The 26,277-nt window shown below is 47.2% G+C and overlaps 1 protein-coding gene across 6 annotated transcripts in view; it reads left to right on the forward strand.

Moving 5' to 3' along the window:
• The window catches only part of SFMBT2 (Scm like with four mbt domains 2), a 226,246-nt gene that overhangs the window by 168,284 nt on the left and 31,685 nt on the right, over positions 1-26,277 (forward strand). For all 6 annotated transcript variants that reach the window (XR_012374583.1, XM_073879943.1, XM_073879941.1 and 3 more), the window contains exons 12-15: positions 9,222-9,335; positions 11,815-11,857; positions 13,670-13,740; positions 15,914-16,053. Coding sequence is in view for 5 of the 6 variants with exons in the window: in XM_073879943.1 (XP_073736044.1) it covers positions 9,222-9,335; positions 11,815-11,857; positions 13,670-13,740; positions 15,914-16,053 (368 nt within the window). In the remaining variant the exon portion in view is untranslated. The remainder of the gene's footprint in view (positions 1-9,221; positions 9,336-11,814; positions 11,858-13,669; positions 13,741-15,913; positions 16,054-26,277) is intronic.

Consider the following 26,277-nt stretch of genomic DNA (forward strand, 5'->3'; position numbering starts at 1 on the left):
CCCCCTCCCCTCTAGAACCCTCAGTTTGTTTCTCAGAGTCCATCGTCTCTCATGGTTCGTCTCTCCCTCCGATTCCACTCCCTTCATTTTTCCCTTCCTTCTCCTAATGTCCTCCCTGCTATTCTTTATGTTCCACAAATAAGTGAAATAATAAGATAATTGACTTTCTCTGCTTGACTTATTTCACTTAGCATCATCTCCTCCAGTCCCATCCATGTGGATGTAAAAGTTGGGTATTCATCCTTTCTGATGGCTGAGGAATATTCCATTGTATACATGGACCACATCTTCTTTATCTATTCGTCTGTTGAAGGGCAGCTCGGCTCTTTCCACAGTTTGGCTACTGTGGACATGGCTGCTATGAACATTGGGGTGCATATGGCCCTTCTTTTTCCTGCATCTGTGTCTTTGGGGTAAATACCCAGGAGTGCAATTGCTGGGTCATAGGGTGGCTCTGTTTTTAATTTTCTGAGGCACCTCCACACTGTACTCCAAAGTGGCTGCACCAACTTGCATTCCCACCAACAGTGTAAGAGGGTTCCCCTTTCTCCACAACCTCGCCAACATTTGTTGTTTCTTGCCTTGTCCATTTTTGCCATTCCACCTGGCGTAAGTCGTTTATCACTTTTAAACAAAGTAGCGATGCGAGACACGCCTTGTGCACTCTGCTCCCGTTTGGGCGAGCAGCCGAGCGTCCGCGCATCCGTGGGGGGATGGTGCATTTGTCCTACATTGACCCCTCCTTCAGGGCCTCCCCTCCATCTCTTTTCCAGAGTACTGGGCCAGGCAGGTTTCTCCTCCCCACAGACTCTTCCTTCAGTGAGCATTCCTGGCTTTCCTTGGCTCAGCTTCCCTCACATGTAAAGGTCAGAGCTCTCCGGAGGGCTTTTCTTCCCGAGTACCGGGGTGACATCTTGTCTTTCTGTGGCTGCAGGAGCCGTTCCGTGCCCACGACTCCGGCACTCGCGGCAGACCCGCACACAGCTCCCAGCGTTAGCTGCCGGCATAGCATCCCCACGCAGACACCGGCGTCCCCCAACCAGATGTCACTGTTGTTAGCCCGACGTTTGCCGGCTCGAGTTTCCCTGTGACCCCCGTGAGAAGCCAGCACGTGGCCACCCGCAGCCATGACCGGGGCATCCCCTCAGTGCGCAGTGCCCCTGCCCAGCTCGGTCTTCGAGTGTCCCGGCTGCCCTCTGTCCCAGGTCTTCATCCCTTCATCCTACAGTTCTCCCCTCGCTGCTGCTCTGCCCGCCCTCACAGGGCCCTGAGTTCGCTTCGTAAACTTGCAGCCATTGCCTTCCTGCTCATTCTCGGTTTGTCCGTATGTCTCCCGGAGTCAGGACTCCTGTTCCACCACGTGCATTCGGCAGCCCCCTCCTGACACTATGTCCGCTTCCTAGATGTGTGATCTTGAGTACTTTCTGGGTTTGAAACCTCTTTTCTTACTTGTACAACTGTATAAAATATATATAATCATGGATCCTGCTTTGCAGGATGGTGGTGGAGATTGGCGGAGGGAATTGGCATCTGTGAAGTCTATGGTTTACTAAGAGCTTAGGAAGAGGAGGTGGCTGATGAGCACATGGAAAGGCAGCCCCTTGTCACATCAGCTCTGCCTCCCTGCCCAGGGCCTGCGCTCCATCAGAACAGAGCACTCACTGTAATCATCCTGATACTGTCATTTGCATCATGAGCCATTATACAGGGCTCTGCTCCTGTCTTTGCCTATCACATAGCACAATATTTGGACGAGGGTTCATGTGCACTTTGCTCGCTAAATGCTTGCTTGAATAGATAAGAGGAATAAATCAAATTTTGTGTTTCTGAACAAGAAAGTGATTTAAGATACAGCAGTCCCTTAAGAACTCCTAGCTGATTCTTTGAAAGAATTAATAAGATCGATAAACCCCTAGCCAGACTTACCAAAAAGAAAAAAGACCCAAATTAATAAAATTATGAATGAAAGAGGAGAGATCATGACCAACACGAAGGAAATACAGACAATTTTAAGAACATATTATGAGCGACTATATGCCAACAAATTGGGCAATCTGGAAGAAATGGATGCATTCCTGGACACATATAAACTACCAAAACTGAAAGAGGAAGAAATAGAAAACCTGAACAGATCCATAGCCAGCAAGGAAATTGAAGCAGTCATCAAAAATATCCCAACAAAATAGAGTCCAGGGCCCGATGGCTTTGCAGGGGAATTCTACCAAACATTTAAAGAAGAATTAGTACCTATTCTTCTGAAGCTTTCAAAAAACAGAAATGGAAAGAAAACTTGCAGACTCGTTCTCTGAGGCCAGCATTACCTTGATCCCCAAACCAGACAAAGACACTACCAAAAAGGAGAATTACAGACTAATATCCCTGATGAACATGGATGCCAAAATTTTCACCAAGATACTAGCTAATAGGATCCAACAGTACATTAAGAGGATTATTCACCGTGACCAAGTGGGATTTATTTATTCCTGGGCTGCAAGAGTGGGTCAACATCCACAAATCAATCAGTGGGATACATCACATTAATAAAAGAAAGGACAAGAACCTATGATCCTCTCAGTTGATGCAGAAAAAGCATTTGACAAAGTACAGCATCCTTTCCTGATTAAAACTCTTCACAGTATAAGAATAGAGGGAACACACCTCAATATCATAAAAGCCACCTACGAAAAGCCCACAGCGAATAGCCTTCTCAATGGGAAAAACAGAGCTTTTCCTCTAAGGTCAGGAACAGGACAGGGATGCCCACTGTCATCACTGTTGTTCAACATAGTGCTAGAAGTCCTAGCCTCGGCAGTCAGACAACAGAAAGAAATAAAAGGCATTTAAGTTGGCAAAGAAGAAATCAAACTCTCACTCTTCGCAGATGACATGATACTTTACGTGAAAAACCCAAAAGACACCCCCCCCAAAAGTGCTAGAACTCATAGGGGAATTCAGCAACGTGGCAGGATATAAAATTGATGCACAGAAATCAGTTGCATTTCTATACACTAACAATGAGACAGAAGAAAGAGAAACTAAGGAATCGATCCCATTTACAATTGCACCTCAAACTATAAGATACCTAGGAATAAACCTAACCAAAGAGGTAAAGGATCTGTACTCTGAAAACTACAGAATACTTATGAAAGAAATTAAGGAAGACACAAAGAAATGGAAAAGCATTCCATGCTCATGGATGGGAAGAATAAATATTGTTAGAGCAGAGAAGTCTACGCATTCAGCACAATCCCTATCAAAATACCTTTGATATTTTTCACAGAGCTGGAACAAATAATCCTAAAAATTGTATGGAACAGAATAGACCCCGAATAACCAGGGGAATGTCGGAAAAGAAAACCAAAGCTGGCGGCATCACAATTCCGGACTTCCAGCTCTATTACAAAGCTGTCATCATCAAGACAGTATGGTACTGGCACAAAAACAGACACATAGATCAATGGAACAGAATAGAGAGCCCAGAAACGGACTCACAACATCATGGTCAACTAATCTTCAACAAAGCAGGAAAGAATATCCAATGGAAAAAGGACAGTCTCTTCAACAAATGGTGTTGGGAAAATTGGACAGCCACATGCAGAAGAATGAAACTTGGCCATTTCCTTACACCACACACAAAGATAAAACTTAAAATGATGAAAGACCTAAATGTGAGATAGGAATCCATCAAAATCCTAGAGGAGAACACAGGCAGCAACCTCTTCGACCTCAGCCGCAGCAACTTCTTCCTAGAAACATCCCCAGAGGCAAGGGAAGCAAGGGCAAAAATGAACTATTGGGATTTTGTCAAGATAAAAAACTTTTGCACAGCAAAAGAAAGAGTCAACAAAACCAAAAGACAACCGACAGAATGGGAGAGGATATTTTCAAATGACATATCAGATAAAGGGCTAGTAGCCAAAATCGATAAAAAACTTATCAAACTCAATACCCAAAGAGCAAATAATCCAATCAGGAAATGGGCAGAAGACATGAACAGACATTTCTGCACAGAAGACATCGAAACGGCCAACAGACACATGAAAAAGTGCTCAACATTGCTCAGCATCAGGAAAATCCAAGTCAAAACCTCCATGAGATACCACCTCACACCCGTCAGAATGGCTAAAATTAACAAGTCAGGAAACGACAGATGTTGGCGGGGATGCGGAGAAAGGGGAACCCTCCTACACTGTTGGTGGGAATGCAAGCTGGTGCAACCACTCTGGAAAACAGTATGGAGGTTCCCCAAACAGTTGAAAATAGAGCTACCGTATGACCCAGCAATTGCACTACTGGGTATTTACCCCAAAGATACAAATGTAGGGATCCGAAAGGGCATATGCACCCCAATGTTCATAGCAGCAATGTCCACAATAGCCAAACGTGGAAGGAGCCCAGATGTCCCATTGACAGATGAATGGATAAGGAAGATGTGGTCCATATTACTCAGCCATCAGAAGGGATGAATACCTACCATTTACACTGACGTGGGTGGAACTGGAGGGGATTTTGTTGAGGGAAATAAGTCAATCAGAGAAAGACAATTATCATATGGTTTCACTCATATGTGGAATAGAAGAAACAGTACAGATGATCATAGGGAAGGGAGGAAAAATTGAATGGGAAGAAGTCAGAAGAGGGAGACAAACCATGAGAGACTCTTAATTCTAGGGAACAAACTGAGGGTTGTTGGAGGGGTGAGGGGTGGAGGGTTGGGGTAACTGGGTGATGGGCATTGAGGGCACGTGATGTGATGAGCACTGGGTGTTATATTATATGCAACTGATGAATCACTGACCTCTACCTGTGAAACTAAGGATGTACTCTATGGTGGCTAATTGAATCTAAAAATAAAAAAAAAATAAAAACAAAAATCTGCTATCTTGCCAGCTGAATTTTGAGCCGGTGAGATATTTTATACATGTAAGCTAACATTCAAAACCTCTTTGGCTGTTCTTTTCCTATGCTTGGTTCAGTTCCAATAAACTACCCTCTACATCATCATCTCCGGAAGTCCTATTAAAATGCACCTTCCTCAGACCTAGAGCATCTGAGTCCCAAGGAGGGTCTGGAAGTTTGCATTTTATTTTATTTTATTTATTTATTTATTTATTTATTTTAAAGATTTTATTTATTTATTTGACAGAGGGAGAGAGCATAAGCAGGGGGAGCAGCAGAGGGAGAAGGGAGCAGCAGGCTCCCCGTTAGCAGGGAGCCTGATGTGGGGCTTGATCCCAGGACCCTGGGATCATGACCTGAGCTGAAGGCAGATGCTTAACCATCTGAGCCACCCAGGTGCTTCATGGGAGTCTGCATTTTATCATCACCCTCCCCAGATGATTCTTCTGTGTGCTAGGGTTTGTAAAGGTCTCTAAGATCTAATGGACAGGGTGTGGCATGGTTTAAAGGAACTCCTGTTGAGGTGACCTCTTATAGATAGGACACCAGGTGTGGAAAACTGCCCCTTAAGCCTTTTCTGTAATTTGTGGAAAAGTCAGGTTGGTTAATAAGCATTTCGCAGAGACTTGCAAAAATCAAACAAGGGAAAATGCAAATGTGAAAGTAATTATATTTCAAGCCAGTGTGGGTGGTTTTAAAATCTTAAAAGGAGGTATGGCCTGCATGAGACAATTTTGGGAGAAGCTGCTTCAGCAAATCAGGGGCTGAGAGCAATGTTTCCAAAGAGGGTGGTCGGGAGAGTGGGAACTGTCTGTGGGCACAGGCTTTTAATCCTCCCAGATCTGTTTTGTGCCCAGAGCTGATGCTCGATTAGACGGGTCCTTGGTGATCAGCAACAGAACTGGGCCGGCTGTCTTGGGCAAAATGCGAATTTGTGGGGGAAGGCTTTTGAGAAGGGGTCTGGGGGATCGCCTCTCCAGAGGCTTTGCTGCAGGAACCCACGCAGGGTTTGGGCTTTAGAGCTGCCGTTGTGATGGATGTGACTTCCGACTGACTACCTTTCTGTTGTCATTTGCCCGCAGAGAGGGCAGATCTGGCTCCTTCCCCTTTGTGGGAGGCGCTGGTAGCTGCCTCATCCGGGAAGTTCTGCAGGAGGGAAGTGGGGCCTGAATAGGAAGGGGACAGATGCTAAACAGACCCAGCCAACCCAAACCCAAACCAGAAGCAAAAACAAAGAAAGAAAGGAAAAGACCACCTGCAGCGCCTCTAGAGTTAGATTATTTAGGGTCAAATCCTGGATCCGTCACTTGCTCTTTGATCTTCTTCTGTGCCTCAGCTTACTCATCTGTAAAATGGGGATGTATCTGGTCCCGATCCCTTGTAAGGATTAAACATCTGGGCAAGTGTCGGGCCCAACGTCAGGGCTTGCGTGTGCTCGCAGTCCTGTGAGCGTCTCTCTCTGCGCACACACTTTGGATAGCATTTCTGTTGTTTTCCTTCAGGCTGCCTGTTTCCTGTCACGTCTTGATCTGGCCGCCCACAGTTTTGCCTGTCTCTTTGTTCCTTGGGAATTGGGCCCCACAGCTGATGAAGGGACCTGACAGTCTGGTTTTGTAGATGGGCCTCTGCAGATGGAAGGAGCCGGACGGATGGCCCCCGGGGTTTCCGGCGCCCAGTCTCGCTCCCAGATCACCTGTCACTTTCTCTCCTGTGGGGCCTTATCTCTCCATCGCGCGCTCGAGCCCGTCCCAATTGGCTGTGGCCTTTGACTTTTAATGAGGGTACTGAGCAAGGCTAACCTGCCTCTTGCCTTTCAGAGGGCAGGTAGAGCTTCGTGGAAGGAGGGGCATCTGACGAGAGGATGACGCAGTCTCAGGGTATGGCACATGGCAGAAGTATTTTAAGGTTCCAAAGTGACGCTTACAGATTTATATGCTTTGTGAATACGGAACATCTTTGTCCTCTTAGCGAAATGATTCATTGTAGTTTGGTTTTGTTTCCTGTTAAGGTCCCTTGCCCTTCATTAATCTGGCCCCTGTGGCAGTATGGTCCATGCCTGAGACTCTTTTTTTCTTCCGGGAGCTGTTTTGTGTTGTGTGGTTATTGTGGTGATAGTGAGGTGGTTGTGACTGTAAATTAGTTGATTCATTCGCAAGGGCCAAGAATACGTGAAAGTGTCCGTGGTCAGGGTCTCTCTCCCACTCCTGTCACCATCCCTCAGTGTCCCAGCTCCTTACCAGCAGACGCCCACTGTATTAGAATTTTGCACTTCCCTCCAGGTTTGTCTTACGCACATACAAATATATGTTATTTCCCCCTTTTTAAACAGATGGTAGCCTACTCTGTATCCGCCGCGTTCCATACTTTGCCTTTCTTTGACTCAACATATACATACGCGTCTTTAGGTGTAAGTATACAAAGAGGTTTCTCGTCCTTTCTTATAGTGGCAGAATATCCCGTCATACGGTGTACCGTGATTTCTTTAAGTACTTCCCCATAGATGGAGATTGAGGCTTCCTGATGGATTTTGAGATGAAGGTTCTGGATAAGGATGAATGAGTAGAATCCATATTGATGGATGCCGCTGAAATGAAGTTCAAGGTTGAGCATGGTCTTGTGTTGCTCACAGAGGGTGTCCTCTAAAATGGTAAGACTGTTGCAGTAGTCCACTAAGCTTTGCATAGGTAATTTTGGAAATCGTAGAATAATCAAGGAGAATTGCATACATTTTTCAATTAGCAATAATCACGCCTCGGATAAACCACATTGGCTACGATCATTTTGTAAGCTAGTGGGTTCCTGGTTGTGGAAAATAATGGGTTATTTTTTAAAAAGATTATGTTCCGAGTCCAGCCAGATGTGTCTAGATGCGTAAGGTTGATAAAGGGATATAAGGAATCAATGCCCATCATTCAGAATAAGTTTAGAAAAATTTCACGGTCAGGAAAATGTTCCTGGGAGATAAATAACCCACTTTTCCATCTGTTCCTATTTAGTAGATGCCTTAATAGGTTAGATTTGAAAGTGCAAGGAAGGCAGGGTTATAACTTTCTTGAGGACATAGTCGCTGACACGTTGTAGCTCATAAATATTTGCTTTGAATGGAGAGCATGATCAAAGAATTTTAAAGTATGGTAAAGACGGCCGTATAAATCTATTACTGTGTACGTTGTTATGGAACTGTATATATTAAAGCATTAATACCAAGTGATGTTTGAACCAGCAGAATATTGGAAGATGAAAGTCATGATTCAGGAAGGAGCAGGCTATCAAGTTCACCTTAGGCTTCCTTTCGAAGTACTACTTTGACCTTGAAAATCTTACTTGTACCTAAATGTAAGTCTGGAGATAGAAATGTATGTTGTAGACGAATTCAGCCTGTTAGCAGAATTGTTGAGTAGCTAAGAAACACTTGCTATTTTTGTGAGTCCAAAGATGAGGAAATAGTTTGAGGACCCTCTGGAGAGCCGTGTGCCCTCCGGGACAGGGGTGGTCACTTCCACATTGGAAGCCACGCGGAGAGTTTCTTTACTTCTTGTCTGTTTTGGACGTCATCTTGTGTATTTGATGGTCTCTTTGGCAAGTAGGTTAAGTATCACTTGAGTCATAATAGGAGACAGAAATGATTTCCATTCACTCAGCTGTGTTGAGAAATAGTCCCCATAAACCTGCTTGCATTCCTTTAGCCTATATATCCTTCAAATTATGGGAGAATTAAGGAGAAAGGATGATAGTCATTGGTGATGGCTTTTGTGTGACATGACGAAAGTCTGCAGGCCACCAGCAGAGGTCAAAATAAGGAACCGCAGTCAAACCGATGAGTGAGCAAGCTCCCTAGAGGAATTGTGCCTTCGGTGTGTCCTGCTCGGAACCCGAGTTGCCGTGCCCAGCAAGCTCCTTTTCACAGTGATGGTGACTTTCCTTAGTTGAAGGTCGACCTTTGCTTGGTGCCGGATGAAGTGTGTTTTGGTGGCTTACACACGCATACTGTGGCCCCCACCCCAGCTCGGGCCCGTTTCCTTCGTTTTAAAGGTACTTTTAGGAAAGGGATGGACTTGTTCTCTCTGCCAGTTTTTCTGCCCACCCCCCGCCCCGTGCCCCCTACCCATGCGCAGTAGGAAATAGCTTGGATTCTCTGGATCTCCACTTTATTTGCGCCCCTCATACTCCAGCTGTTTGCTGTTCCAGGTGCTGGTATCTGTCTGCTCGGCTGACCGGCCGGGGCAGTGTGGTCCTCATGTTGGGGATGCTTGTGCTTTGTTCGCTTCTTCCGGGTCTCTGTGGTAAAGTCTGTACCTGTCCTCTTGACTCTTCCGATGCAGGTCTGCAGACTCCTACTCCAGAGTTCATTGTCGACGTGGAGTCCATGGACATCTTCCCCGTGGGCTGGTGCGAAGCCAACTCTTACCCTCTGACCACACCACACAAAACAGTCTGTAAGTATCGTCCAGTTGGGAGCCCTGTGGACAACATGCGGGGCTTGGGGGGGTAAATAGACAGTTCTGTGAAGAGACGATAGCTAGGTTGTGAAAAACAGACCCGGTGTTAGATTTACCACGGGGCACCAATATTTTTATCTCGTGGATGCTTTCAGTATCTTCGAGAGATGGTTATTTGGAAGCACCTCACAGGTTGACAAGCTAAGTCATAATGAGAAGGCAGGTGAAGGTCGTGGAGTGGCAGAGATAATAAAATACAAATATAATAAGATCTATAAAGATTGTATAAAATAATATATAAACATATATAAAGTAAAATAGGTCTTCACTCCCAATTTATAGTTCGTTATTTTGATTAGAGAAAATTTAAGCTAAATACTCTGTGGGTTTTTTTTGTTGTTTTTGAGAGGGGGAGAGAGAGTGCATGAGTGGGAACCCCTCCTACGCTCTTGGTGGGAATGCAAGCTGGTGCAGCCACTCTGGAAACAGTGTGGAGGTTCCTCAAACAGTTAAAGATAGAGCTACCGTATGACCCAGCAATTGCACTACTGGGTATTTATCCAGAGGGTACAAACATTGTGATCTGAAGGGCACCTGCACCCCAATGTTTATAGCAGCCATGTCCACAATAGCCAAACTGTGGAAAGAGCCCAAATGTCCATCGACAGATGAATGGATAAAGACGATGCGGTTCATGTATACAATGAGATATTACTCAGCCGTCAGAAAATTGAAATCTTGCCATTTGCAATGACACGGATGGAACTAGAGAGTATTATGGTGAGCGAAGTAAGTCAGAGAAAGACAAATACCATTTGATTTCATTTATATATGGAATTTAAGAAACAAAACAGATGAGCATAGGGGAAGGGAGGGGAAAAAAAATAAGATGAAAACAGAGAGGGACACAAACCAAAAGAGACTTTTAACTCTAGGAAACAAACTGAGGGTTGCTGGAGGGAGGTGGGTGAAGGCATGGGGTAACTGGGTGATGAACATTAAGGAGGGCATGTGATGTGATGAGCCCTGGGTGTTACATACAACTGACAAATCACTAAATTCTACCCCTGAAATTAATAATACAGTATGTGTTAATTAAATTGAATTTAAATAAAAAATGAAAAAATTGAAAATAAAGTTAGGAGTCCTTAAAAATAAGGGGTTTTGACTTTTTGTGAAATAGATATTTCTAGTATTTTCTTTTTGTAATTTGTATGCTAGCTTTTCTTTCTAGCATCCTACTATGTGGTTCATTTATGTAGATGCTCAGGAAATTACTAGAAAAGAAAGTTCCATCCTATAGTTGGCTTCCTGTCCCCTGGTGTCGGCAGAGCTTGAAGGACAGCTCCATTCCATATCCATTAGGAGGGGGACAGCGCACTGTGTGAGACAAAATAGGTCACCCAGATTACATGCAGGTGGATTTTAAGGGATTCTTCTCTCCCACACACCATACTGCTCAGTGAATCTGATCCAGTGAGAGTAATGTCTTCACTTTAACATATTTCTAAAATTTTGAGCATAGAATAATTTTTTTTTCGATCTCAAGGGCATCCCGTTTTTGTCCTCTCACAGTACCACAGATTCTTGACTCAGTTGGCCTGAGAGCCAGGTCCGGTGCTCCCTGGGTTTAGTCGTGGGTGGGGCCGGTCCCCTGGGTCTTAGTTGTGCCTTGGACAGAAACTCCTGTCTTGTGTCCTCTTTCTTTCTTATTAAAAGCATATTTTAGACTAAAGTAGTTAGTGTTAATAATAGAGCAACCCTACAACCCAGCAATTGCACTACTAGGTATTTATCCAAAGGATACAAACGTAGTGATTCGTTTAATTATATTAAATGCAGTAAATTCTATTTAGACTTCATTTCTGATGAGTCAAAGTCTCTTTTAGATTTATTTATTTATTTTAGAGAGAGATTGAAAAGGGCAGAGAAAATGAAGGGGAGGGGCAGAGGGAGAGAGAGGGACACGCAGACTCCCCGCTGAGCGCAGAGCCTGACATGGGGCTTGATCTCAAGACCTTGAGATCACGACCTGAGCTGAAACCGGGAGTCGGATGCTCAACCAACGGCACCACCCAGGCGCCCTGAGTCAGAGTTTATTTTAATGCTGGAAGAAAATAAGATAAAGTTGTGGCATGAATGAAAAAACTTTCCAGTGTTTAAATCGTTTCTTTAAAACTGACACAGTTTTCCATGAAGACATTTTTTTAAAAGATTTTATTTTAGAGAGAGAGAAAGAGAGAGAGAGAGAGCATGAGAGGGGGCAGGCTCAGAGGGAGAAGCAGACTCCCCGCCGAGCAGGGAGCCCGATGCGGGACTCCATCCCCGGACTCCAGGATCATGACCTGAGCCGAAGGCAGTCGCTTAACCAACTGAGCCACCCAGGCGCCCCCATGAAGACATTTTTAAAAAATGCTTTTGCCTAACTCGTGAACGAAGCTGACTGTCCTGTTGCCCTTTCTTGCCTGTTTTACAGCACAAAAGAAAAGAAAGATTGCAGTTGTGCAGCCAGAAAAACAGTAAGTTTTTGTGTTTTTTTTTTTTCCCCAAAACTTAGGTGATAAACCATATAGAACTGTCTTTATAGAGAATAAGGAAGTGTGGCTGTTTTTATCAGTGAGTGGGTTGGCAGAGATGATATCCAGAAATACCTGTTGTTGTTTATGGTGCACCTGTTAACGTGTAAGACACGCCTCTTCTAGGGATCTCTTCTCCAGATTGCACTTTTTCCCTTCCGTCCCACCTGGAGGGCATCCTGGCCTCCCACCCTGATAGTGAAAGCCCTCTTTGAGGCCCCCCTGGCCACGCATCGCTGTCCCTGCCCACACTCAGCATGCTGGCATCACGGGTTGCAGCCGTCTGAGGCCGTCTCTGCCAGCCCCCAGCAAGGTGTCCTTGAGGAAGCTGCTTAACCTTCTGCGTCTCAACGCCCTCCTTTGTGAAACACCTGTTTCTCAGGGGGTTCATGAAGATTAAATTAGATTTCCTGTGGGGAAAAAGAATTGTGTGGGTTGTACAGGGTTAAGTCAATGTAAGTTATCCCCCATTTCAGTTGTAATTTTAGGGAGAAGGAGGGTATCAGGCAGTGTGCATACCTGCGGTATGTTTTTGAAAAATTCCCACCATTAGTAGCATTTTTATATATTGAAGAAAAGCTGAGGTACACTAAAATACACAGCCTTTGCCAGGCGGTTCTGTTTTCTAATAAAAATACACGGGTGGAAATGAATTTGATCTTTTCAGATACCCAGGTTTAAACTTAAAATGTAATTGAATAATGACTGCATGGCTATTTGAATGTGAATAACAGTTTTGTGGGCATTTTCCATACATTCATGTCTAAACACAGTGTAGCAGGTTAATAATCTGACTCCAGTTTGGTCTGGAGAACATTGAAATCGAGAGCAAAGAATAAATGGTCCCATCATTGAATCCAAATCCGATTTTGTAACTCCCAGACAGCTCGATTGCTGGGTCCCCATCTCCAAATTCCCTGACTCAGGATGTCTTTAGTGGGGCCTGAGCATCTGTGCATCTAACAAGTTTCCAGGTGGTGCCAGTCCTCTAGTGTGGGGACCCCACTTTGAGAACCAGTGTGAAGATGACCCCACTGAGATTTCGTGATGGTTTGCTCTGCGTTTGTGTCATTTTTCAATGGTGTGATTTCCACACTGCCATCCTGGTTACCCTGTAAAAACCAACACACCTCTTTTCCCCTATGGCTACATTTTTAATGTTTATTCAGCAACTTTTTTACTGAATGATAACACAAAGCTCTGCCCTAGGCTAGGCCTACTTCTCATTCTAGGACTCATCTGTTCATAGGCTTTCTTTGAAGGTCTTTCTAGTGTGGCCATGACCCACACAAGCACAAAATCAAAGGCCAAGCCGTCCTCAGACACTAGGTTGTAGAAAGTCCTAGTTTCTTCTATTGAAGAGAAGTCTGACTTCCGTTAAAATCCATGTGAGTTGATGTTTCTTTGTGTCTAAAATATAATGAAGGGCATTATGACAATTCCATAGCAAGAGACAAGCCAGGAGCCTCCTAGAAGAACATTGCTGATTAGGGATGACAACTTGAGGGGCAGACATGCCATTGGCTTCTTAGGGTCATTACAAGAATTTGGGGACGACCTCTCTGAAACGGATAAGTTTGTGCTGACGTTGCTGCTTGATGTATATGCATCCTCAATTACTGTGTGCTTGGATTTCTGTGATGATCACTTTAAGTTGTGAAAAGGCTTTGGAATTAGTTTAATTAATGTTATTTCATTAGTTGAGTTCCTTCTCAGGTGTGCGACCCGTGATAGTTGTATTTTCTTGATCAACAGATTGCCATCCACAGTGCCTGTTGAGAAGATACCTCATGACCTTTGTTTATTCTCTCACCTGGACACCTCAGGTAAATGAGCCCACTTATGGCTGGCTGTCCCGTCCCAATTTGGGAGTGGAGACATGCATGTGTTTTTAGGTCTAATATAAGAATATTTCAACTTTGAGTTCATTCTCTTTGTTTCTGTTGCTACTTATTAACACATACCTACTTTAAAAAATTTTTTTCTAAACCAGATTCTCTGTGCCTCTTCTGTCTCTTGGTCAGTAGCTCTAGACACTTCTCTCGGTCTGCAGGAGAAGAGTCCATGTGTTCCTTGGAAACTTGGGCCCAGTTAGGGTTGTATGTCATGGATGGTCATGTGCAAGGAGAAAGAATTGAAATTATCATTATTAGGCACTCATTTTTTTTTTGACATTTTATGTCATCCCACTTGCATTTTTCATTACTGGTTCATATTTTAAGTCCCCATGGGCTTTTGAATTATTCCTTAAAAACCCTCTGTGTTTGAAAGCTGAGAGTGAATAATATATGTTTTTTAATGTGTAAAGTTCTGTATCTTACATTAACCTTTGAAAACGCAAATGTGAATCCCCCATTGACAACAAATCTGATTATAGATGTGTTTGTACATTAAATAATATATTTGATTATGAATTCTGTTTTCTAGCCAAAGTGAAACCTGCTCTGAATTCTTCCAGGATTCTAAGCTATATGCCATGGAAGAATCCTAGCAGTCGAGGTTATAGTAAGGAGAACATTTTTATGAGTAGACTTAACTAAAATTGTTTTCTTTTCTAAAGTTCTGGGTAGGGTAATCCTACCAAAAAATTTCCATGTATATGCAGCTGTGGACATAATTCTTTTGCCTAATTTTGTTGTATAGAATTCAAACTTCAGAATGGTTTTAAAAGAACCATGTCAGCTCTTCTTTCAGAGTCTATAATTGTTATATTACTCCTTTTGTCTTACCCTCACAAAAATAACATTTCTCCCTCGTTCCCTGTTGGTTCTTAGTTGAAGTCCTATGAGGACAGTCCCTCCTGGACTGTTAAGTTACCGTCCCAAACTAACAAGTTTTTGTACAGAGATAACCACCGTTAGTGGAGCTTAGCTTGGGGCAGCGTGGGGGAGGGTGAGTCTTGGCTGACAGTGGAACCCTGTTACAGACATCAGGAAGCTTTAGGGTAATACCTTACCATTTATTCTTCCACGTTTCCCCATGGCCCTTTGAGACACAACTAGCCCAACAACCTGCTATGTTGAAAGCACAATGAAGGAAATGCAAATTCAGTCCATGGGAGGTACATTGCACGTCCATGAGATTGGCAAAATGAAGACGCCCTGCCATGTCTAGTGTTGGCTTGGATGTGGAATAGTGGCCACAGCTACGCAGTGCTCATAGGAGCATAGGCTGAGATTGTCTGCGTGGAGATCAGTTTGACCACGTGTGGTACAACTGAAGACATGCCGACCCCATGGCCGAGCAGGCCCCCTCCTTGTGATAGACTTGGAAAGCTCTCTTGCCCGTAAGCAGAAGCCAATATTTACAGCTGTCCTCAGCAGAGCACTGTCGGTAATTCCTGAGCAAGTGGAAATGACTGAGTGTCCATCAGCAAGAGAGTGGGCCGCTGCTTGTGCTGTGTTCATGTAACGGGTCACCCACAGAAGTGACAGGTGGATGAACGTGCTGCATATACGTGTACCGACTTGGGTGGATCTTAGAAACTGCCGGTCGAACAAACAAAATGTTGCGGAAAACCATATATGGAATATTTTTAAAATATCCAAAATACCATGCATTACTTGTTGACACACATCTGCCTGTGTGTGTGTGGTCAAGTTTATAGGCCTGTGTGGGAATGATAAACACCAGAATCAGGGAAGGGGAAGAGAAGGTGGGGGAGTTTCTAGAGTAGAAAACCCAGGGGAGCTTAGTTCTGGGAGCTGGGGTTGTTGTTTGTTTTGTTTTGTTTTGTGTTTTTATTAGCTGCATAGCAGTACATTAGTTGTCATTGTCTTGGTTTTAGCATCTTTTCGTGTGTCTTGAATCCCGCATCATAAACGGAGAAGTTCGTTTATGTGGTAGCAAAAAAATAACCCGAATTTCTAAGCTACTGTGTTTATAAGACGTTCTGATATTAAGACACAGTGGGCCTCTGGGTAATTTTGCCAACTAAGTGGATTAAGCAGGTTTTTTTGTTGGCTCCTAAAGCATGAGCTATGGTGCTCTTCCCCACAGGTACTGTCAACGGAAAATACTGCTGTCCTCAGCTTTTTATCAACCACAGGTGTTTCTCAGGCCCTTACCTGAACAAAGGGAGAATCGCAGAGCTACCTCAGTCGGTGGGACCAGGCAAATGTGTGCTGGTTCTGAAAGAGGTAAGGCATGCGCACGGGGGTTAGCGTTGGGGTATTGCCACAGGGTGTCCAGGATGTAGACAAAATTTCTGAAGGACATAACGGGATCGGGCTGGAGCTGGTCAGGCAAAGATGGGAAATAGCGTTCCTGCCCGTGAAAGACTCACAGGCTAGCGGGGGGGCTACACCTTCCTCCCCTGAGTCCGGGGAAACCTTGCAGTGGGTTTGAGGGCTGTGTGTGGGTCGTGGCCCAGTACTGCAGACTGGAGGTTTCTCTCAAGAGGCAAATAAGCCTGGATGGGCGAGAGAAAATGCTGTTAAGGAGAGACGCCCCTTGGCGGCGTCAGGAGCCACATGACCTTTCCCCTCCATGCGCCCTAGCCAGCACGGCGTCTGCGTGGAGGAGGCTCCAACTCAGGCTCCGGGGACTTGTGTGAAGTTTGTGTCGTGGGCAAAGCCCAGGCCGTGCATCAGTTTGATGGTATTCTTTCCCATTTCTCTTCCTGCCTTTGGGGGTTGACCTGCAGAGAGAGAGGTGAATTCTCGTTACGTTGATGGAGGTTTTCATAGCCTCGCCACAGACCCTGTGTGGACCTGGCTTGGAATCCTGGAACCGCTCTTGGAACTCGATCTCTGCTTTTTTCACACCTATCAGTGTTTTCTCTTACGAAAGAGGACCCCACGTAGATCTTCCTCATCGCTACTGTTACCATGATGAATGTGTTTTAATCCCCGGGGCACAACAATCCGTTCATCCACTGAACACATGCCTGTGGGGCCACTGCTCAGAGGCAGGCACTGCGCAAAGTCCTGGGTCCGAACACAAGCCCTGTCTGCCCTCGGCCTATTGGGGCTTCGCAGCCCTGTTGGGGAGATGGCTTAATTCTAGGCTGAAAGTATGGTGTGTGTGGGAGGACACTCAGGGCGCAGAGCAGAGCGCTCTGGGAGCACAGGGGAGGGAGTGACAAACGGATGGTAAGGGATCCTTGCTCTGCTTGCAAAGGGAGGAGCGCCTCACGTGGGAGCACGTCCGCGACTCACAGGTGGGTGTCCGGGGAAGGAGTGTGGGTCCTTAGGCTGGGTGCGGCTCATAGGTATAGAAGAGGGCATCCTGTTTTGAAAAGAACAGACGAGAGATCTGGGCGGCCTGATGTGTGAGGCAGGGCTGGGTAGCTGAGTAGCTTGAGGGAGGCCTTCTCTAGCCTTGAGAGGAGTGCAGACTTCCTGCTGCGGAGGACGGGAGCCCTCGGAGCGAACACCATCCCCTCAGGAACCTCCACATGGTTTCAAACGTCATTCTGCTTAAAGCGAATGAGATCGTGTTAGCAGAGGCCGAGCGTGTTTGCTTTCCTAGGCCGTCCGCGCAGTTAGCAGTTAAAGACTTATCTGTTCAGAAAACAAAAATCCCTTTAAGAGAGAAGGTTGAAGTTGCAGTTGAGAAGAAACTCTGTAAGGACACTCTGATGGGGCCGTTGTTGTGGTTATTGACTTGGGAGCATTTAGCCTATAAATGTTCAGAGGAGGTTCCTGTCCGTCACGAGGTTCCGGTCAAGTGGGACAGACAGGCAGATCGAGTATTGCAGAGTGGCGAGCGTCTCAGGTCCTGCGACGGGGCCGGCGCGGGTGTGTCAAGGTCCCCTGGAGTGCCCCGAAGTGTGTGCGGAAGGAGGTGTGGGCAGCCAGCACGCGAAAGACCTGGGGTGTCGGGGGTGCCCTGCGATGAAGGCGGGAAGATTGGGAAAGAAGGCTTACGGCACCTCAAGGGTAAGGACCTTGGAGGATGGACACAGAAAGGGCACAGATCTGGGGGGGCCTTTTCTGGGCCCCTGCCAGGTGTTCTGAGCAGCTGGGACCTGCTTTCATTTAAAGCAGCTCGCCTCCCGCGGCTGGGCCCTGCCCCCCGAAAGTGATCGGTGCAGGTCTGGCCCAGCCGAAGTGGTTGACCTGTATCACAGACGACACATTCGTCACTACGGAAAGACGGTGCTCGAGGCAGGTCCGGGGGAGGGGTGCCTCTGAAAGGCCAAGGTGCCCCTGAAAGACCCGCTTCGGGTCAGTGGCGGGACCGCTGGTCGGTTCTGGATGAGGCGGCACTGACCTCGGATCCCCACAGATGTTGGACTGGATTGAGGAAGAGATCAAACCAGTACTCCGGGTCAGGATTCCCGTGACGACGTGCAGTCACACCCCTGGACTGAGCACTGACCCTCCGCAGTCCGGCCCGCGAGTGGGTTGTGGGTACGGTTATGCCTGCCTATGTGTGAGCCTGTTTTTGACAGGAGTGATCAGAAAGGAACAGGAAGGCCTGGCAGAAATGCGGTGAGCCGGTGGATGTCTTTGAAGCTGCCAGCAAGGCTGTTCGTCACGGCGAGCTCCAGGGATCAGCCTGCGGTCCCCGGTCACCTGCCAGCTCCGCTCGCAAACACACTGGCCCCAGGTTCAGCCTGTCTTCGGGGGCTGGCTCTTTGACTGTCATACGTGGGTTTTTCGAGTCAACGGTGGTTATCCCCGATCAATTCCCCGACAGGTGCCGGCAGCCAAATGCAAAAGCCAGGCCAGAGCAGTTTTCTGATGATGACAAAACTAGTTTTTTGCTGATGTTCAGAAAATGCATGAGGCAGGAAGAGAAGAAGAAGGAGGAAGAAAAAAAAAAAAGCAAGCACGTCAGTTCTGTGAGTGCAAGAAAAATGGGAGTTCCAGCAAGCCAATATTTATGCTAATGTGCTTCCTTCAGCACCAGAACCTCTATGGTTTCAAATTGCATTTTACTTAAAGAGAACAAGGTAATTGGAGCAAAGACAGAGCACGTTTGCTTTTCAGGCCGTGGGTGGTGGTAGCAGTTGAAGGTTTTCAGGTCTTTGGGAAATGCAGAGTGATGGCTGTTTTCCCTCTGGTCTGCTCAGAGGAGGCTGACCTGTGTGCGTGTGGGCAGAGCCAGTGAGGGGCCCAGCCAAGTCTGTCATCCCCACGAGGTACCCAGGACTAGCAGGTCCTAAGGGGATGGGGACAGGTTGAGCCTGTGGACGGCCCCACAGGCTGGGGCACTTTATGGGACCCCGGGCATCCTTTCCTATCCCAGATAGTCCTGCACCCCACACCTGCCGCAGTGCATCAGGGTCTCCCCAAGACCTGTGGACCGCAGATCTGTGTGGCCCTCGGTCCGCTGACGAGGTCTGTGTGTCCCGGTGCTTCTGCCGCTGAGGATGTTGGTGTTGTGTTGCAGAGGTGTTGGGGGAGGTTCTGCTAATACTTCGGATGTGATCTCCCGAATGGCCAGGCCTGTGACCCTGCCTTCCTGCACCACATACTAAGGGAGGGTGCTGTGTGCTTGTGTCCGGGTGTGAGGGAGAGACCAGCACGAGCACAAGAGGAAAGGAGCGAGCGTGGAACATCTCACACCCTTACTCATGTCCGTGAGCCCAGCGATGAAAAGTCCTGCCAGCAAGAAGGGACTCTGGAAACACCGGCTCAGGAGGAATTAGTCTCCGTTTTCATGACGATGCTGACGTCCATGGATACACAGGCCCCGTACCAGGGTGATGTCCCAGCATGGCTGACAGGGGCTTGGGGAGCACCTGTGATTTTTCTGAAATGTTACCTGGCTTGAGTTATTTACCCATATGTAACCTCTGGTCTTAGCAAGGAACAGAAATGTCCTGTCCAGTGGGGAATCTCTAGTAGTCTTTCTTCACGTTTTCCACGTCACGGCAGAGGCTCTGGATCCATGTTGGCTCGGCAGCAGAAACAACCTGTCCAAGCTTTACGTGCTGCTTTTGAGCATTTACAGATGCACTTTCCTGTGAATAGGTAGATGCATAGCCCTTGCCTTTCTCTTCCCTTTCTTCTTCCTGGGGCTTTAATAGAAGCCTTAGGAGAAAGCAGCCCGAATGCTGGACACTTGGGAGACTTTCTGAAGCGATAAGCTTCCATGGCTTTTTTTCCCTCCAACCTGTGCCCTGGACCTGGATCTGACATGCAGATGAGGCTGAATGCAGCGTAATAGACTGATAACATCAAACATGGAAGACTAGATGGAGCTTCTGCTCTGCCGAGGCAGGAACGTTGTTCGTGATGATAGTGGGATACAGATGCATGCGTGTGTGGGCACATCCACCCCATCCAGCCATCTTTCTACCCTGGATCTATCCATCATCATCTCCGTCGTCTGTCTGTCCATGCTTTCATCCATCCACCCACCCATCCATCTGTCATCTATCATCTGTTTATCATTTCTATCCTATTATCTGTCTGTCCGTCCGTCCATCCATCCATCCGTCCGTCCGTCTGTCTTTCTCACGTACCTGAAACAGTCACTTTGGTACTCTTCATGGCAGCCTGGTCCAGGGACGCAGAGGCTGAGGCATGACCAGGGAGGCCTGCCTTTGTTCGCAGAGATCGGGTGGTGAGAAGTCTAACTTTGCAGAGGGTGGCTGAGCCCATGAGCAGGAGCCGTGAGTGCCGGGTGCCGGTGCTCAAGCCTGGGGCTGCTGGACTGGGTTGCCACCAGGCGGCAAAGAGATCCTGGAGGAGACTGGAGCGCTCACCTTCACGGAACGAGATTCCTCTGTCCTTCGGTCTGCTTCTGTGATCTTCGTAGCTCTGTGGCCCCAGCAAGTGCTGAGGAAGTGGTGAGGGCGCTGCGGGGTGCCACTGTGGTCCAGGCGTGGTTCTCTTCCGTTGTCCACAATCGTTCGAGGGTGTTTCGCATACGAAGGTGCTGCGTTATTCCACATGCAGCAGATACTCACTGAGCATGTGCCACACCGGGGACTCTTCCAGCGCTGGAACCCGGCAGGGAATGAAACACAGTCCTTCCTCTGCGCATTCGCTCAGGCCCCGGGAACTCACGAGTCGTACCTTCGTGCCAGGTGGGCACTGTTCTTGGAGCTGGGGGTCACGGTGAGCAAGAGAGGCGGCCCCTTCCTTGGTGAGTTGACAGCCTGCCTGCAGACAGGGGAGGGGGCCTTGTCGCTCCCCCTCTCGGCCTGTCTCACCCTAGCAAACCTGCACAAGTGCAGATACATGGCAGAAGTCCGTGCCTGGTTATGTTGGAATAATACCCCAGTTCTGTGTTCTCTGGGGTCTGTGGGAGTCATAGACGTGTGGTTTTAAATCTGGAGGCAGGGCCGTGTGTTATTCGGGCAGTAAGTAAGAGGATGGAAAAAGATGCCTTCTGTGTACCCCGTGGTGTCTTCCTGGTCTTGCTTCCTGTGCTCGGGCTCAGGATCCGGGATCACAAACCCCTTCTCCCTGGCTGCTGGAGATGGAGGGCCTCCACCTGACAGGCATCTGGCAGTTATATCTGACTTTGATGAGACCCCCCCCGCCCCCGTCCATGAGGTATAGCCAGTGTAAGGCAGTCAGGTGCAGTGGGGTTCCAGACATCACAGCAGAAGGTTGAAATACTGAACGTTGGGTCTGACACAGAAGGCGAGGTCGCAGACATGCCCTTCCTGAGGGTTCTGGGTCCCGGGCTAAAGGCACTCTGCTTCATGGACATGCGGCATCGGCTCGAGCAGGAGCATCCAGAGGAATCCTGTGTTTCCTGAGTCCCTGCCACACGCCGGCCTCTCCTCCCTGCCCGCCTGCAAATAGTGACGTGAGTGCCCCACAGGGGGAAAGTGAGTGCCGCGCCCACCCGCCCCCGCCTCAGAAGTTTCCAGTGGGACCTGGTGGTCTGGAATTCGGCCTCCTTTGGAGCTTGCAGTTTATATTTCCGCCACATGGTTGACGCATGAAGCTATTTCCCTCAGTCTCTTGGTTTTGATTACAGTGTTTATTTCCCACGTTTGGGAGTTCTGTGATGACTTATTTGAATTTCCCTTTCATTATATATCGTTGAGCATTTGTTCTTGGCTACTTATCACAACTTCATTTAAAAACTGGAACGACTTCATGTGGGAACCCAGAACATAAGAAATCCAAAGCAGCCTTAGCTGTTCACATAAATGACGCCATACTGCATGCGAAGGTAACTTTTCTCCTTCAAAGTAGCTGTGCGTTCATCAGTATAAATGAGAGAAGGTGGAGTGGGTGACGAGAGTGTGGACAACCATGGCCTCATATCAAGGACTCAGGCTCTGGGGTAACGTCAGACAGAGGAAGAATCTTGCCTAGGTGACGTCTGGTTAAGTCAGTCAGCAGAACCCAAGATGGCGACATGTCTCGTGGTGATAGTCTGTGGTGGTTTTGTTGTTGCCGTTTTAAGCTTATGCTGAACACCAGCCCATAAAGAACAACGCGCCAGGCCTGTGCACGGGCATAAACTGTAACACACATACACACACACACACACACACACACACACACGTAACCTGTGAAGCCGGACTTTGCAGCATGCTGGCTGGTGTCTGCAAAGATTGGCAAAGGTTAAGTCTGTTATTTGCCTGTCAAGAGGCTAAGATACCTTTGTGGAACTTTCTCATCACGTTATAGGATAGGCTTTTTGTAGCAAAGAAAATCAGGAGCAAATGTTATCTCTGGGCCCTCCATCCACATAATATTTTGTATATTTTATGGTATCAAAGAAATCCTTGGGGTGAATTAGTCACTAAGTTCTAGATGTCACTTTAATTTTAACTGTTTTTAAAATAACTTTTAAATAAATATTTTTAAATAATTTTAACTCATGGGAGTGCTCATACAGTAGAAATTCATTGAACAGATTCCAAAACATACTTGTTGAACTCCTTTTGGCAGGTATAATTGTAGCTACTATGAATAGGGCAGGAAACAAAATGCAGTCCCTCATGTCTTGGTGCTTATGATCTCATGGGATGGTCATAAATAAGCCAATACCTTTTGGAGAGAGGGAGGGTTTCTTGGTGAATTGGACAGGGACTGTGAGAAGAGCAGAATTCACCGAGGCATCCCAAGTCTGCCCTGAGCAGTCAGGAGAGGGAAGGTGCCAAGAAGGGGAAGCTGTCGGATGGATTAAATCTGCCTTATTTGAACACAATGCCCGCTCAGCCTCCGAGTGGTGATGGACGCATGAGTCCGGAGCTGGGGAAAGGTCTAGGATGGAAATACACATGTAGGAACCGTTAGTTCGCGAGTTTGCCGATGGTGGTGAAAGCCACGTGCACTGTGGAGTGAAGTGAAGTAGATGGTCCGAGGACTTGAGCCCTGAGCCCTGGTGTCGTTTGTGGGAGGACGCACGGGGGAAGCGAGCTGGGACGCAGGAGGCCCCAGAGAGGCTAGCGTTTTGCGGGTAGAGGAGAAGGTGCTCGCCGAGGAAGGTGTAAGGGTGCCGCCTTGAGCCACCGCCAGGGCGGAATAAGAACAGAACCAAGGGTGGCCATTCTTTGGCGATGCGGGCACGTCGTGGGCACATTGTGGGCATGGGAGCGCCCCTGGGTGGGTGCCAGAGCACGCTGAAGGAGAGAAAGGAGCAGACAGTTTCTATGGTCTTACCGCAAAAGAGAAGGGAGCATGAACGAAGTGGCTGCAGGAAGGTGAGAGAGGAAGAGAGAGCTTTCATTGTTGAGGATGGGACCACGGGCTGGTCTCCGCAGGAAGGGAGGCCATCCCGCAGAGGAGGGAATGTGATGGTGTAGGAGAGGTGGGTGGCTTGGTCTGCTTAGGTTCCTGCAGCCGGCGCCACAGATGGGCTCAGACCGCGGACATGTGTGCCTCGTGGCTCTGGTGGCTGGAACCCGAGGTTGGGGTGCCCACGGGGCAGGTTCTGCTTTGCACAGGGCAGTGTCCTCACATGGCGGGAGAGAGAGGGAGCGAGAGAGAGCAGGCACTCAGGTCTCTTCTCACAAAGGTTCTCTCCATCACGAGGGTGCCAACCTCATGACCTCATCGAACCCTAATCTCCCCCCAAAGGCCCCACCCCTAATGCCCTCACATGGAGGTTAAGCCTTTCAACATATGAATAGGGGTGGGGGTGCACAATTCAGTCCAGAACGGAAGGGAAAACCATAAGGTGAAGAAGAATATTCTGGAAAAAGCATTTTGGGCTCTAGGATATTTTGCTGATGATGGAGGGCAGAATGGATGCACTGGTAATGCATGGAGGGGCTTGCGATTGGGTCAAAATTAGGGAGAAATGCAGAGTTATATGGGAATCGGATTCCGAGCAGAAAGAATGTTCTGGAAGTGTTGGGTTTCTGGTGACTGAGGTGAATGAAGTTTAGGGTATGATGGGATTCTCCTGTTGGTCTTCCAGGGGGAGGTAGAGAATTCCTGAGAATTATAGCCTCTTTGGGGGAATGATCTTTTAATCAAGTTGAAGCGATAAAGGCAGGAGTTCATTGGTATGGGGTTGGGTTGGGGGAAAGACTACCTACCAGGGCAGCCCTGGGGCTCTAGCCTTGCCGCTGGGACGGAGGGAGCGCCTCCCCTCCAGGGTGGTGGGCTGCCAGGGGAGGTCAGCCTTCCGTTGAGGATTGAAATGAAAGTCGAGATCAGTTTTGGCCAAAGCAATGGAGTTCTCTACTTGGTAAAATATGTCTGATTATTGCTGTTAGCATTAAAATTTTTGCAACAACAAAAGGAGTGATGAACATGAAGATTATCATTAGATAATATTTAGTATTAGATGCAGCATTTGCAAAGGAATATACCTAGAGCCATTAGTTTCTGAGGAGACAAAATGAAAACACCTAGTTTTAAGGGGTAAATCACTTGAAAAGCTTTTTTGCTTTGTTTTCTTTTCGAGGCTCGTTTCAAAACCCTGTGCATGGAGAGACTGCTGATTAAGCAGGAACAATTCTTTATCATTTTACTGGGGGAAAAAAACAACCGACCTATTTATAAAATTAGCTCCGTTCCATCTGATTCTGAGGTTGAAAAGGAAAAAATGCTTTAGGCCCACGACGGCCTTTGATGGTCCCAGTTAATTTTTGTCACCAGGACTCTTGGAGAGACTGCAGAGCAGAAAGGTCTGTTGAAGCAGAGTGAGCACGTGGGGGAGGCTTCTTTGTGTCCAGATCATTTTTCTGACCCCCCTTCCCACCCCCCAGAGAGGGAATATTCTCCTGCATGTTCCGTTGGAAGCCGATCTCCCCCAAAGAGAGCCTTCCCTGCAGTCACTAGAATTTAGCAAATTACATACTTTCAAAGTTGAGAATCTGTCTCCTTTCCATTAAATCATCCGAACTCAAGCTGTGGGAACCATATTTGCTTTCTAAAGTGTTTTCTGATTTTGACACTCAAAGAAATAATTTTCTTATTAAGTGGTTCCCTGCACTTTCAACATTGTTCTGACTTTGATCATATGATATAGTTGAGTTTGGAAATTATCTAAATTACTTTGGTGTTTTGGGAGTTTTCATGATCGTGAGTATGAAAAGAAATCATGGAATCACATAATTTCATGATGTGAACAAAAAAAAAAAATCCCATCGATTTACATAATCTTCTGAGCCCCGGAAAGGGGAGGCGTGGGGGGGAAGAGACCCACGTTTGTCGAGCGGCTCCTGTGTGCCCCACACGGTGTGCAGAGTGAGCTCCTCTCCCACTGGCATCACCTACCTGTGTTCCCCCTCCTCTCTCTGACCCCTCCTGCCGTCCCCCATGCACCTGACCCCACTCCCCACTTTCTGAACGAGCGCTTGTTCCTGCCGAGCAGAGGGAGGGAAGCAGGGAGAGAGGTGTTGCAGGCCCAGGTGGTGGAACGCAGGGCCAGATTCCTCAGAGGCCCAGTGAGACGGGCGTGCTAATTGGATTTGGTGGCAGGTCCTCGGTGACCTTCCCAGGGCACTCGTGTGTCGTGGTTAGAGAGAAAACCGGATTTAGGTCAGTTGAGAATGGAATTGAAGAGGAGGAAATTAAAAGTATAGAGTCTTTTTTTATGAGAAGCTGAGTTCTGCAAAGGAATCCGTAGCAAGAAAGTCAAGGAGCTTTGAAGCAGAACTATTTTGCCAAGATGTGAAGACTGACATCCGTGTGGGCCAGTGGGGATAGAGCAGGGAGAGGCACAGTTTATTTTATGTGTTGGTGAGGACTGCATTGATACTGAGATTTGGGCTACCTTTAAACCTTTTTTGTATGCCAAGATGTGATCTTCTTTATTTCTCATGACATCCCCTATTGTAGAGAAGGAAAATCTCTACTCTTAGGTTTAGTGACTGGGGCCTGCGAATTAAACCGACCACAAAACAGATTAGTAGGAGAAAAGGTTTATGTCGCATGCACAGAAGATAAGTGAAAACCCAAAGAGGCCATTATGCTTGAGGTGTTTACGTACCATTTTAACAAACAGTACTGCAGTATGGAGAGGTGAGAGATGAAGGAAAA

This window comes from Callorhinus ursinus, unplaced genomic scaffold (genome assembly GCF_003265705.2).
Source record: "Callorhinus ursinus isolate GAN/ISIS: 27379988/994484 unplaced genomic scaffold, GSC_fseal_2.0 scaffold36, whole genome shotgun sequence".
NCBI classification, from domain to species: Eukaryota; Metazoa; Chordata; class Mammalia; order Carnivora; family Otariidae; genus Callorhinus; species Callorhinus ursinus.